The following is a 12780-nucleotide window of genomic DNA, read 5'->3' on the forward strand; positions in this document are numbered from 1 at the left end:
TAAAAGTTGTGGTTACTGCATGTTTGAACAAATCAGGAATCTTTGGAATTCATATTCACATTACTCTAAACTTTTCCACCAAAATCTGTCTTACAAATTGAAGTTATCCACTTCAAATTCATACAAATAATGTATATACAATAACATTGACAAATTCAGAATATTTACTCAATTAAGATTTTAAGAAATAATATACAATATAGCATATTTGATAAGGTCAGAACAATTATTATGGGATTATAGTCCATAAACTTTCCTCTGGCATGCTTTGGTATATATTGAGGGGATTGAAGGCTTTAGGGGGATTAACCAAAACAAGTTGAGCATTAAAGTGATGCATTGAAGAGATTACCTTCATGCTTCTGACTGAACATGTCGACTAAATCATATAAAAGCTAGCGGCTCTGCATGCTAAGTGCTAATATTAACACCTAATAAAGCAGTTTCCCCACCGGGATAATTAAGTGATGGATCACAATAGTCGTGGCTCAGTGTCTCTTGTTTTAATGAGAAATATCTGACGGTTAAACATGTAATGTCACCACAGTGCTAAACCTATATCAAAAATGTTAAATCTTAGTGTCAAGCCTCTCTGTTTAGAGGTCTGCATGAGTCATACACCAACATAAGTCGTGAAAATTGATTTGAACATGAATAAAATGTTGTGAATGTGTATGACTGTTGTTATTAAAGTGCTGCTTAACTAAGTACTTTTTCTACCAATAGACGCCAAAACAGAGAAAAACACACAAGCTGTCCATATTTTACTGCAATGTAATACGTTTTTGAATACATTATATTACAAATATCTTTTATGTACAAATGCAATGTGTTGGATCTATTGACATCAACAAACCACTCAATTTATACAGTAAATACAGTGCTTGGTTCATACAAGCAAATTGGTGAATACCTGTTCAAGCAATTCAAGGTTTCAAAATAAGTTTTTGTCAAAAAAAAAAGCAGGAAAGTGGGTCTACCACCTCAAATGTTGATTTAGCTCTTTGATGCATCCGTTTAATAGGCAATCTGTTTATAACTTCAGGTTGCAATTTACAGTTGTGCTTTTCTGTTACAAAGGAAAATGGCACCGTTTTAGAATACTATATCTTGCTGTAATAAATCAAACTGGCCAGAATATCAACCCCGTATTCCAAGTCAATATATGCTCCTGTTAAAATACACATTTGGAAAATGTATTTAGAATGAAATTAAAAGTCACCGGATACGTTTCCTGTGTCAACCTCATTTGCTTGTCATTGCAAAAAAAAAAACTTTACATACTAAATATATATTGTCTGGCTTTACTCTCTAATGTCAAATCATGTTCTTATTGTTGTTCTCACTCTGGTGAAATGAGAGCACTGTCAGCTAAACAGGATTCATCAAAGACAGTGCATTTAAAACAACTCCTGAGCGATCAGAACACGTCTCTACTGAGTCAAACGTAGAAGGGAAAAAGCGACAGACGGCTGTATAATGGTGCACAACGTGCAGGAGGTGCCAGTATACCAGCTCTTTTTGATATTGCACTTTCAACGTCATCTGTCTCTCTGTCCCCCGGCTTGGTGTGGTGCCACTGAAAGAAAAAAGGCCACAGATTGTACGGGTTTCAGGAGCCGTCGTGGTTTGTGTTAGAGACGTGGTACACGACGTGTTCCTTGGATGCTTAGTGGAAGGTGTTTAGGTTTGGACGGATCATCATGACCACTTTCTTGAGTGAATAGGCTCCTCCCCTGAACTCAGCCCAGTAGACTCCGTCTTGGTAGCGGCTGCGGTAGTGTCCTCCTCTGTACCAAACTCCATTCAAATTTGAATGGGCACAAGAGTTGTACCACCAGCCTCCCTTCTGGTAGTGGGCACAATTGCCTAGAAACATGGATAAAATAAACAAATCTGTCAGGTTGAATGCATAAACATATGATTGGTGTTACGCTGTGAGTTTATCCAGTTTAATACTTTCTAACATTGTGCTTTTTCAAATTTTTTTACCTGTATATGTATCATGATCTCGGTCCAGTGTGGTGAATTGTTTGCCGTTGTGCCAGGTGAGGGAGTCTCCGGCGTTGCCATGATAACGGCCCACCCTTAGCTTGTAGAAGTCGGCCTCGGACTCCACTCGGAAGCTGGCATACTCTGCAAACACCTTCCTGCCGGACCAGTCCTCCAGCGTGACCAGCAATTTGTAGTTTGCCTGGTTAGTCAGCCAGTAGATGTTCTCCAGACCCAGCCAGTACTCACCATCAATGTTGCCAAAACCTTGCTGTGAAGATCAGGGAGGAAAAGATCTCAATCAGATAGGGAAAGCTCTAAGAAAAGGGGTCATCATTCCAGCGGTGCATCCCTTTCTCTCTTTCCCCCCCATGTCTACACTGTCATCTCTCAAATAAAGTTGGTTATGGACAATATTATAAATGGAGTGCCCAGTTTTTCCCAACATTTTTTGTTGATGAAATCCCAGCAGACAAAGTATCTGGAGCATAAGATCCGATGTACTGGATTCTGTCTTACTGCTTTGTTCCCCGTCTTTCTGTAAGTGGGTTTGTGGCATCCCGTACCCTGCACATGCTTTGGATCATGGAAACACCCCTTCTGCAGATGAGTGTACAAATGCAATTTCAGCTCTCGTGTGGCATTAAGGCTTTTGTGAAAGTCTTGGATGAATCCCAATTGTTGCCTTTAGCTGTGATGTAACCAGGACCCATGTGGATGATGGGCCAGCAAACAGTGAACGGCTTCTCCCTGTGTGAGGGGGATTCCCTTTCAAAAGTTAAAGAAGTTCCCCTTCGTAAAAATTGAACTACTCCACAGCCCTGATTACCACATACATTGTAAAGCAATAATCAGAAAAATGAGGTTTCTTTTTACAGAACATCAGGAATGATGACACAACCATTTGATTATTCCCACATTTCTATTTGACTGTGAAACGAATTCACAAAGACCAACGGATGTTGCAAGACCGAATGACTCATGGCGTTGGCAGTAGCCGAGGCTGTTCCTACATCAGACACTTTAAGAGCTGACCAATCACCTATTCAGTCCTGGTTAACGGCAAAACTACTAACATAAACCACCTGCTTTCCTCTCAACTATGAGGTTCTTGATTAAGTGTGAAGTTGTCGCACCTTATATGTCTCCCAGTTCCTGAAGAAGTTGACAGAGCCGTCCACCCTCCTCTGAATCACGGTCCAGCCGCCTGGGTCATGTCTCTGGTCACACCACACCTGCATGAGGCGGTTGGCATTCTCTGGTTTCACCAGGTACATGGTGCTGGAAGTGTGGCCATCATCCAGAGCCTGGAGACAATCTTTAAATGGCCCTAGAAAAAGAAAGATCACAACAATACATTTACAGCATGTAAAATTGAACGAGTTCAAACGATAATTCAAAAGGTGAGAAAGGGAAATGAAAAGAAAGCCATAGTGACACAAAAAGCATTTATACTCTGTCGCAGGGAATCCCATTTTTCAGTAGAGGCCCTCATTTTAACACTGGAATTGACTTTGGCTGCTCCCCTCACGAGGGAAATGGCTGCCGGCTGTGCGGCCAAAAGAAACACTGGCATGAGGGCAAAGGGAATCCTGACTACTGAATGATGAAACACGAGAAAAACGTCCTATCATCTGGAGTTCTCTCTACTCTGCACGAGTAATATTATCTTAGTTTATTTCACTTCGGTTTTTGTACGTTATGATATATTATGGACACACACATACTTCTAGTTAGAGGTGTGCATGTTAAGCCTCACGTCATGTTTAGAAGAAAGGATTTCTGGGACTACAATAAATTATAGACGGCTTGTTAAACCCTTGTGAGTAAGTGTTTTTCCAATTTCATGAAAAGTTATGTGACGTAAGTAACAGTGTTAAGAAGACGCATTTATTATCTACAACTGAAAAATAACTCAATCAAAGAAAAGACATAACAATAATCAAGCAGCATCAGCCATGCACTTTACTGCAGTAATTTATGTTTTGGAAAATGTGTGCAAGGTCAACATTGTTTTATTATGGTGCAAATCAGTGAAACCAGGTGTGCCTGCCTCTGCATCATTATGATTTTACTCCAAATGTCCAACATAGTAAATATGGAAAAGCACTAATGGGGCCACTGGCTCCTCGGCTGCAGTTGGCTGTGAAAGTGTTTAAGGTCTCAAGATTTCACACGAGTGCGGTTTGCCAACTGGCCCGGATTACAAAGTGATTAAATGCAATGGAAACAAATGAAATGAGAATAGGGGGTCATGCAAAGGAGTAGAGGTGAGGGAGCGGTTCGGTTCGGTTTGAAGAAATATATAAAGAAAGCTATACAAAAGAAGAAACAATGGATCTGGTTAAACTCTTCACATAATGCGAATAGCCAGAAGTTTGCCTCTAAGAAACAACTTTTTTTTTCTCCTTTTAAAATGGTTGTGGGTGATATCTGTCTCTCGGCTGTCTCTCTGCCATCCATTTCCTCTCAGGAATGTGTGTTGAGCAGATACAAGCCGGAGAGCTGCCCTGCCCTTCTCCGTTCTGCCTGATAAAGTCTGCGGCTTTGGTGGAACATTATGACTGCTTCTTGCCTGGTGCAGCTGGAACAAATGACATCACTGACTCTCGGTATCTCTTTCTCTATGTACTTCACCCCCCCCCCCCCTTTTTTTTTCATTGACTCCATCTCTCCGTGTCTCTCCCTCTTCCTTCCTCTCTATTCCTGCATTGTGTGCAGTTCTCTGTTCGTGTTATGGGTTTATGTAACTTTTTGGAAGTGTTAGTTGCATGGGCAGGAAATTACTTGCCTCCTTTCAAACATTCTGTACAAAGGCTACCGTTCACATGCAGTCGAGTGAAAATGTCAATGGAAAAAGCTTCCACTCGTCATGTTGAGAATGGTTTGTTCCCTTTTTCCACCATTTCAAAACGGTTTCCTAATTAAAGTGGGGAAAGGGAACGGAAACAGACCGCTCACTGCAACTGATACCACAAACCCCCTTCACATCAATGTAAAGCGTTATCAATCACTAACATGTGTTGAGTCCCATATAGGCTGGATCTAGATATTCATTTAGGCATATTATTTACTCTGCTAATATGCTTTGTGTGTTTGTGTAGGTTGAGTTGTGACAATGACAAGATATGCATCTCAAAAGGCCGTAACAACAGCATTGCTGTTCCTACTGAGCCCTTTGCCCTGGGAATGTGTGGGACGTATTTCAATTGGCTTAAAATGGAAGAATGGGTATTGTTAATTATTAAGAGGTTCACAAAATTCAGACACACAATCCTTTGTTAGTGACGCAAACCGTTTTGGTTCGAATGCATCAAAGAGAACTTTGAAATGAAGCGCCAGCATTTCAAAGTTCATAATGGGCTCGGACTCACCAGAGGGCTTGTCGGTCGTGGAGGGGCTGTGTGTGCCAGTGGGCATCGTTGGAAGAGGCACGATAGATTTTTGGTCGCTCTGGATCTCGTTGCTGATCGTTTTGCTCGTTCGTGGAAGGACAGGCGGCTGGTAAGGCTTGGTGAGCGGTGGTGATGGTATAGGTGGTTGGGACCGTGGCTGGGGGACCGGCACGGGGCGAGGGCGAGGGCGACTCTGGCACTGCTGCTCCAACAGAACAATCAGACTCGATTGGTTCGTGGCCAAAGAAGCCAAGTGCTGGTACTTGTGGTCGAGATCCTTGTATCGACCGGTGAGCTGCTGCATCTCAGAGGTTTGGTTCAGGATCTTGTTTTCCATCTGAGACAATTCGAGGGCATTGTCTCTCTTCCTGATGATCTCATGGAGCAGCTGCATGTACAGCTGAGTGACTCTGGAGTTCATGTTGCGGCTCTCCTTCCTCAGGAGCTTGACCTCGTTGACGATGCCTCCGTCCACCTCGACCAACTGCTGCATGGTCTCGATCTGCCTCTTCTGTTTCCGCAGCTCCACATTGAGCAGCTCCAACTCCTGCTTGTTGACTCGATTCTCCAGCATGGCCTCTGGCTCCTTGGAGTTGACGCAGATGGCTCCCGTCACTTTTTGTTGAGGCACAATGAAAGTGTAGGAGCACTTGTCCTGCGGCTGCTCAACCGGAGCACGCTTGGTCCTTCCAGCATAGAGAAACTCGCTCTCCAAATCATCCTCACTACTCTCAAATTCTTGGGTCCTTTCCCTGCCACGGCTGCTGTCTGACGGACTCCCATGAGTCTGCTGGGCACCACAGGCTACTAGTCCATGAAAAAAAAGGAGCCCCAGCAGGACCATTGAAGGGGGCTCCATGTGTCCCAACTCACCAACGCCTAAGGAAAATAAAGAGAAATGGACATCATTGCATTGTTTTGAGAGAAATAAACTGCAAATTACTCACTTTTCTCGACTTAATAAGCAGAATACTGTACGAGCGTACCTCTTCTGAAACTGTTTCCTAACTATTAGAATTGACCCCTCAGGCTGGGTCATCAATGGAGTCATTCACAGCTAGGCGGATTGAGATCAGAAGAAGGCTGCCCATCAGGTTACACTGGTCTTATCCTCCATTACCTGCCTGGAGCAGTTGGTCACAGTAGCCCTGTGCATGCACATATATACAGGCCTGGAGGTCATTACAGCTTTAAAAAAAATGCGCTACTGAAAAAGATAAGATCTGTAAGAAAATCGCTCACTTGTGACTTTCCATGACAGGAACCGAATTATATTAATGTATAATACTTAAATCAAGAATGTCATGGTTGCTAGACGACAAGTATCACTACTGGTATGAGCAAACACTGCTGTATGTGTGTTATTCCTTGAAAACATCTGGTCGCGACCCGTTGTTTATATCAGCGTTCCACTATCGAGAGTGTGCAACACATGCATGTTTGAAAGTTACTCATCACCTCACTGCCCCTAAGAAAAATATTTCCTTTGTCTAATGATGTGCTGATCGCTTCAGTCTGTTTCATTGCTGTTTGGGAGTGTGTTTAGTTTGCTGTGCTGGCTCAGGTTCTCGTTGGGCGAGTGCCACTGCTTGTCCTTGACACACACAGGAACATTACTATCTGCTCCCCTCTGCAGCCCTGGACATCTCTGCTTATGGAAAATATGAGACACTACCAGATGATGCCATCAATGGAACTGGTTTACATATTGATCGTGTTGCATCAGTCCTGTTTATAGCCTTTACCAAAAGAGGGAAATAAGTTACAGACTCTGAAAGGCAATTTACTTTCATTTATGTTTGCACTTCCAATACGCGTGTCTCTGTTTTAACTGTTTTAACTGAATAAAAGCTTACTTTAACCAGCTAGCTTAAGTGGCATATATTTATTTAATCTAAGATACCACATCACACTGTCTATCTTAAAGTATCTCTGAAATGATGTGTCCTCTAGAACTAGACCTTGTGGCATAACTCATACATTTCCACAAGAGTTAATGAGAATGAGATACTAAACTGTTCCCCCGAGAATTTAAAGTGTATACTTTTTTAATGAAAAAAGAAAGTGCAAACAGTTTTGGTAGATGGTGGTGGTGTTATTAGGGGATGCCACTGAGTGCTGAGGAGAATGTAACTCCTGTGCAAGGATAACAAGGCCTTGAACTCATGGGGCACCTTAATTGAAAGCTGCTGCATATTGGATTACAGAGGAGTCCTCTGTAACTCCTCAGAGACAGAAAGCTGGGGATAAGAGGTCTTTATTGGCTTGGTTTTGAAGATCCGCGTTAGTGTTGCGAGGCTTACAACTCCTCACACATTTTGTTACAACCTATCTTGGTGTGAAAGATAATCTACCATTTGATAGCAAGCACAAATTTGGGAAGAGAGCAGAATGTTTTTGTCTTGTTAATCTGGGCGTGCTGCCAGCACATTAGGTAGGAGACATGGAGAAGAGAAATGCAGCGCTCTCCAAGAACATTTGACCCCTTCAGTTTTATCTGTCTAGAGTAGAATGTGAAAACATTTTTCTTTCCCCGGAAAAAAACCCCACTCTATGCTCCCTTAACTGGACGGTCTTTTTGATGTTACTCTTTACCTGGCCAGAAATATAGTCATAGTCAGTGCAGGAGAATGTCCAGTCTGCTTCTCCCGTGGATTTTGCAAAAGCAGAACCTAAAACTCATTTAAATATGACTAGACAAACCTCAATAGAGACTGTATTTATTGTTTCAAATTGAGTTTGATTGAGTGTTTTGCATTTAATGCTACTGATGCTTCACACGTCACCTCAACACATGCTGATTGATTCCGTGTCATTTAAGGGATCTAAAAGTCTTCACGCCCTGAATACATCACGAATAATAGTTTACGAGTAAGCCCACACCACGATAAAAGAGCAGCCCAGAGTGCCTTTGTAATGTGCTGATGACTGTATTTGGCCAGCAGCTCTTGTGGTTTCTCCCCCAGACCATGAGCTCTGTCTCTAAGAAATGCAGAGTGATTTGCCCCTGCTGCTGCTGCGGAGGAGTCCCATGTTGGACGTCGTTAGCCCGTCATCTCCTGCTCTGGGCTTCACCACACTTCAAAGCCGAGTGGAAAATGTTTGCAGCTTGTGATGAAATGTGTGTTTGTGTGCGTGTCTGCGAGGGCTTCTCCGATAATGTGTGTTTTCAAATAACAACACTTGCTGTGCTCAGTATCCCAGGTACCTCAGAGAGTCCCATCTGCCCCGACAGAGACGACCTGTTATTAACCCGTCTGCCAGAGGGAACAACAGCAAGCCTCCTCCTCCTCCTCCTCCTTCGTCGCTTTCAACGGCCCCCATGGCGCATCATTGTCCTAACATCAGTTCACTTTACAGGCTGCTATTGAGTGGCAAATAGCTGCAACGATTAACCGCCGGTGAGAAGTGTCATATACGTCTCCTCTGCACAGGCCCCAAGATTAACGAGTGCAGTGTGCAGGGAATAACACCTCATTGGAACTTGATTGGCAGCTTCTCTTGGGTGATTTCTTCAAGTCTGCTTCACACCAAAAAATTGTGGTTTTACTATCTTCAGGTGGTTAAGTCTGTGTTTACACGACTCCTCCGGGACTGTACTCCGTGTTAAATCAAGTGTGAGAGGCGAGTGCGTGCGGGTAGGTCAGTGTTTCTCTGACCAGCCTTTTTGGTCACGCTCAGCACATATTAATTAGAAGTTGGGCAGACTGGCTAATGCGTCTCACCCCCAGCCCCTCTCATTTCAGTGTGAGCATGGCATTCCTCACATTCTTCATCACCTCATTAGAGCGAGCTGCCATACACACATGGAGAGTCAATGGTGGTGGCAGACGGCTCGACCCTCCGGACACAGGACCACGACACCGCTTATCCCCTCCGTGCCTCCGAGACGGACCGCATCTAGTGACCCAATTCATTCCCAGTGTCCCACTTTCTGTGTGAATGCCTCGTAATCACATCATCATCCTCCACAACACGAGTACACAGCGCCTAGTTTGTCGGTAGCTAAAAAAAAGGAGCGGATACTTGGCGGGGCGGCTTTGTGCAGCATGTTCAAATTAGCGTCACGTGACACCCAATATGTGTTGGATCAGAGTCAAATTCAATCTTCTCATGGTATTCTGCACTATTACATTTACTTGAGGGTGACCTCATTCTTTCCTCAAGCATGTGATGCTTGTTGGCATGAAACATGGCATTTTGAACATGATTATCCTCAACGACCTGCTCAGCTTGACGGCATCGGGCCATGTTTGTTTTGACTGTCCGTGGAGCCGGAGAGGTTTGAGTTCTTGTTCCCATTTAGGTGTTGCTCTGTGCTTGTCGAGTACCTCCATACCTCACTCGTGATCCGAGTCTCGGAAAATGTTTCGATGAGTTCCAGCATTCTACCTCGAAGCCCCTTTATCCAAACTCTACCCCGGCAACGGAAACAAAGACAGGATTCAACCGCCTGCTCGTTTGTTCTCCTGAGCCTAGGGAAACATCCTGAAGCTGCAGACGGCTCGACACACCGGTAATCAGGGTATCCGTTCCCCCCCCCTCCTTCTCTTTGAGAAATGAATGGCACTATTTAGAATATTAGCGAATGAATCTGTCAGCGCGTGTCACACAAGGCATATGTGTGATACAACTTCGACACACCCTCTTCAATACCCATAGCTTGTGTTTTGACAAGCTGAGTTTTATCAGTAGTGAAGAAGCACTTAGCCCTGAGAGCCCGCTCTCCAGCATCCCCCTGTGCTGAATTAACCCTCCTCAACCACGTTGATCAGAGTCATCTGTCCAGTGACCGTTTAGCATCGAACAGAGTCAGATAACAGATGCTGCATTACAACTCCTGAATTCAAGATCAAACACAATCAGTATGTAGAGTGAAGCAGTTTGGAAGTGAACAGTCCAACTCTGACTTCAATTAGTTTGGCTTCACGACAAAATAATTGCTTCACCATTGTGTGAGAAATGCCACAGGACAGAATAATAAATTATCTGAGCTCACGAATAACTTCTGTCGAGCCAAGAAAGGTCATCACTTGCTTTGAGAGATGACTGACGACAAACAATTTATCAATGCAATGAATTGAAGCTGTGCTTGATATCATGCAATATAAATGTGTGTTGTCCCTGTGAAGTAAATAAACCAATAAATAAGATGAATGTATAAATAAGTGAAAGGTACCTCAATGCTTACGAGATGGATAACTGTCGAGTATTGATGAGGCTCCCTCAGATGCCTTGCCCTCCTGGCAGAATGGATTGAAGTTTCTCCCGGTAGAAAGTCATCCCAAGTGAGAAAGCTGCTCCCCTGCGTCCTCCTCTCCCCCTTCTCTGCGCTCTGCCTGTATCGTTACTCTTTGTCACCTCTGTCCATTCCAACCGTGGAGGGGTGGTGGTGGTGGTGGTGTTTTAAAGCCTATTATTAAAAGACCGTCATTAGCCCAACCGCAGCTTAACTTGCCGGAAACTCGTCGGCAAGCATGGAGCAGATTGTTTCAAAATCCACGGGAAAAAGTTGGAGCACTGTCAACAAATGGTAACTTAAGTTGGATGGTGGAGATAGTTTCCTGATAAATGGTGAGAGTCCAGGGCGGCATGTGTACTGCCTGTGGCCCGTTAGGAGAAGACTGTCACTTTTCTGTGGGCTGAATCCATCACTTCTGCCTCACAGCTCTAAGAGGCTGTCTCTCTCAACTGCACCTCTCTCTCTCTTTTTTTTCTCCTTCCTCGTTGCTTTTAAATGATGAAAAATCCTCTTGCAGTGTTTCACCAGGCAGACAAATTGAGCTCAGAGCCTCCCCCCTCTCCCTTAAAAATGAACACATTCTTGTTTAAAGCAACAGCCTTCTTTCTCCACCCCTCCTCCCCGTGGCACAAAGGAGATCCACAAGCATGCACAACACAAGCCACACACACACCTACACACACCTACACACACACACCCACGTCTCAAATTTCCAACCCTCTGCCCCCTGGCCGCTGGTTCAATACCACCACTATTTCGGGCTCGGACTGCTTGGTTCTTTCAGAGGTGGACAGCCGCGTTGTTACACTGATCAGAGCCTGATTGGCTGTAAATGAAAGCTCCTCCTGAGTGAGATGGGAAGAGGATGACGGATAGGGAGCAGATCCAGGTGTGTTGACCTAGGACAGCTGTCCCTGGTTTATAGTCTGGCGTTGCGATGTCTGAAACGGGCTCGATCTGAGTACAAAGCAACGCGTTTGAACTACAGCGTGCAGGGGTCTGATTACATCATGTCATCCAAGGCAGAGCTGTGCTTACTTGTCCATGTGTGTTGTTGGACAAAAGCATATGAAACACTTTGTCATGAGAGTGTGGACAATACAATATTCATTTCTCAGGCGAAGACTGCGTGTGGATTCTGTTGCCGTGGCTGTTTGTTATTTTTGTGTTGTGTTCCTGTTTTCAATAACATGTAAAGCTGTTACGGTTTTCCTTTTCTACTAAGATTATTACTCTTTAATAGTTTCATATTCAGTGCATATAGAAACTTCCCAGTAGTATTTCCCCAATAACTAAATTTTAACTTTACGAGCAACTTTAAAATAATCTGGTACTGACTGCTTTGTCAGCTATTGAAATTAATAATAACTCGGTAGAGCGCATACCTTCGCCACAGCCACTTTTTTGGTAGTTGGCATGAGAGTGTGGGGAGCTTGATGTCATGTGAACATTTTGGCATTAGTTGCATGCCAATTGGATACAAATTGACCGTGCTGTGGTAAAAAGAAGATGTTGACCTTTTCATGACCTTGACCGTGACCTTCGACCCGATCAATCCCAAAATATAATCAAATGGTCCCTGGATAATAACTAATCATCCCACCAAATTTCATGCGATTCGGTTTAATACTTTTTGAGTTATGCAAATAACACACAAACATACAAATAAATAAATACACAGCGATCAAAACATAACCTTCCAATGCAAAGGTAATAATGTACACTTTTATTGATCAGTTATTAGGAGCAGTGGACTGCAGTGAAGCACCGAGGAGCAACTGAGGGTTTAGCATCTTGCTCAAGGACACTTCAGCATGCTATGGGGAGAGTGGGGATTGAACCGGCTACCTTGTGGTTAGGGGACAACCACTCTCCCCATGAGCTAGAGCCAACCCCAAAGAGTCTAGACCCAACTGGGAGTAACACCCAATGACATATGTTCATCAGTTGTAGTATTTTTGATTTGAGGCTTGAGCTACTTCAGTGTTTTATTGTAGCTCTGCGTTAAATAAAATGTCTAATTGTGGTTGTTGAGTTTGTTTTACAACAAATAATATATGCGATCCCCTCATTGAAGTAGAAACATTCAAGATGTTACAGATGGTGACTAACTTTATGTGCGAAACTATAAACCCTGCAAGTGTCAACTAT

The 12780-nt window shown here is 43.6% G+C and overlaps 1 protein-coding gene across 2 annotated transcripts; it reads right to left on the bottom strand.

Moving 5' to 3' along the window:
• Positions 1-488: 488 nt before the first annotated feature.
• angptl2b (angiopoietin-like 2b) lies at positions 489-11084 on the bottom strand. Of its 2 annotated transcripts, none has more exons than XM_056419750.1 (5): positions 10579-11084; positions 5367-6266; positions 3129-3322; positions 1993-2263; positions 489-1869 (listed from the first exon to the last, which is right to left on the bottom strand). In XM_056419750.1, exons 2-5 carry the CDS (start codon positions 6244-6246, stop codon positions 1670-1672), a joined length of 1545 nt encoding a protein of 514 aa, XP_056275725.1. In that variant the 5' UTR covers positions 6247-6266; positions 10579-11084; the 3' UTR covers positions 489-1669. The 2 variants fall into 2 exon arrangements, with proteins under 2 accessions (XP_056275725.1, XP_056275724.1); XM_056419749.1 differs by having other exon boundaries at positions 10567-11084.
• Between the last annotated feature and the right edge of the window lie 1696 nt (positions 11085-12780).

Source organism: Pseudoliparis swirei, chromosome 7 (assembly GCF_029220125.1).
Source record: "Pseudoliparis swirei isolate HS2019 ecotype Mariana Trench chromosome 7, NWPU_hadal_v1, whole genome shotgun sequence".
NCBI lineage: Eukaryota > Metazoa > Chordata > Actinopteri > Perciformes > Liparidae > Pseudoliparis > Pseudoliparis swirei.

Coding starts and splice junctions, on each gene's coding strand:
- angptl2b (XM_056419750.1), bottom strand. CDS start 6,246: ATGGAGCCCCCTTCAATGGTCCTGCTGGGGCTCCTTTTTTTTCATGGA. Junction 3,323..5,366: donor CACGACCGACAAGCCCTCTG/GTGAGTCCGAGC, acceptor TTCTTTTTCTAG/GGCCATTTAAAGATTGTCTC. Junction 1,870..1,992: donor AGATCATGATACATATACAG/GTAAAAAAATTT, acceptor CCATGTTTCTAG/GCAATTGTGCCCACTACCAG.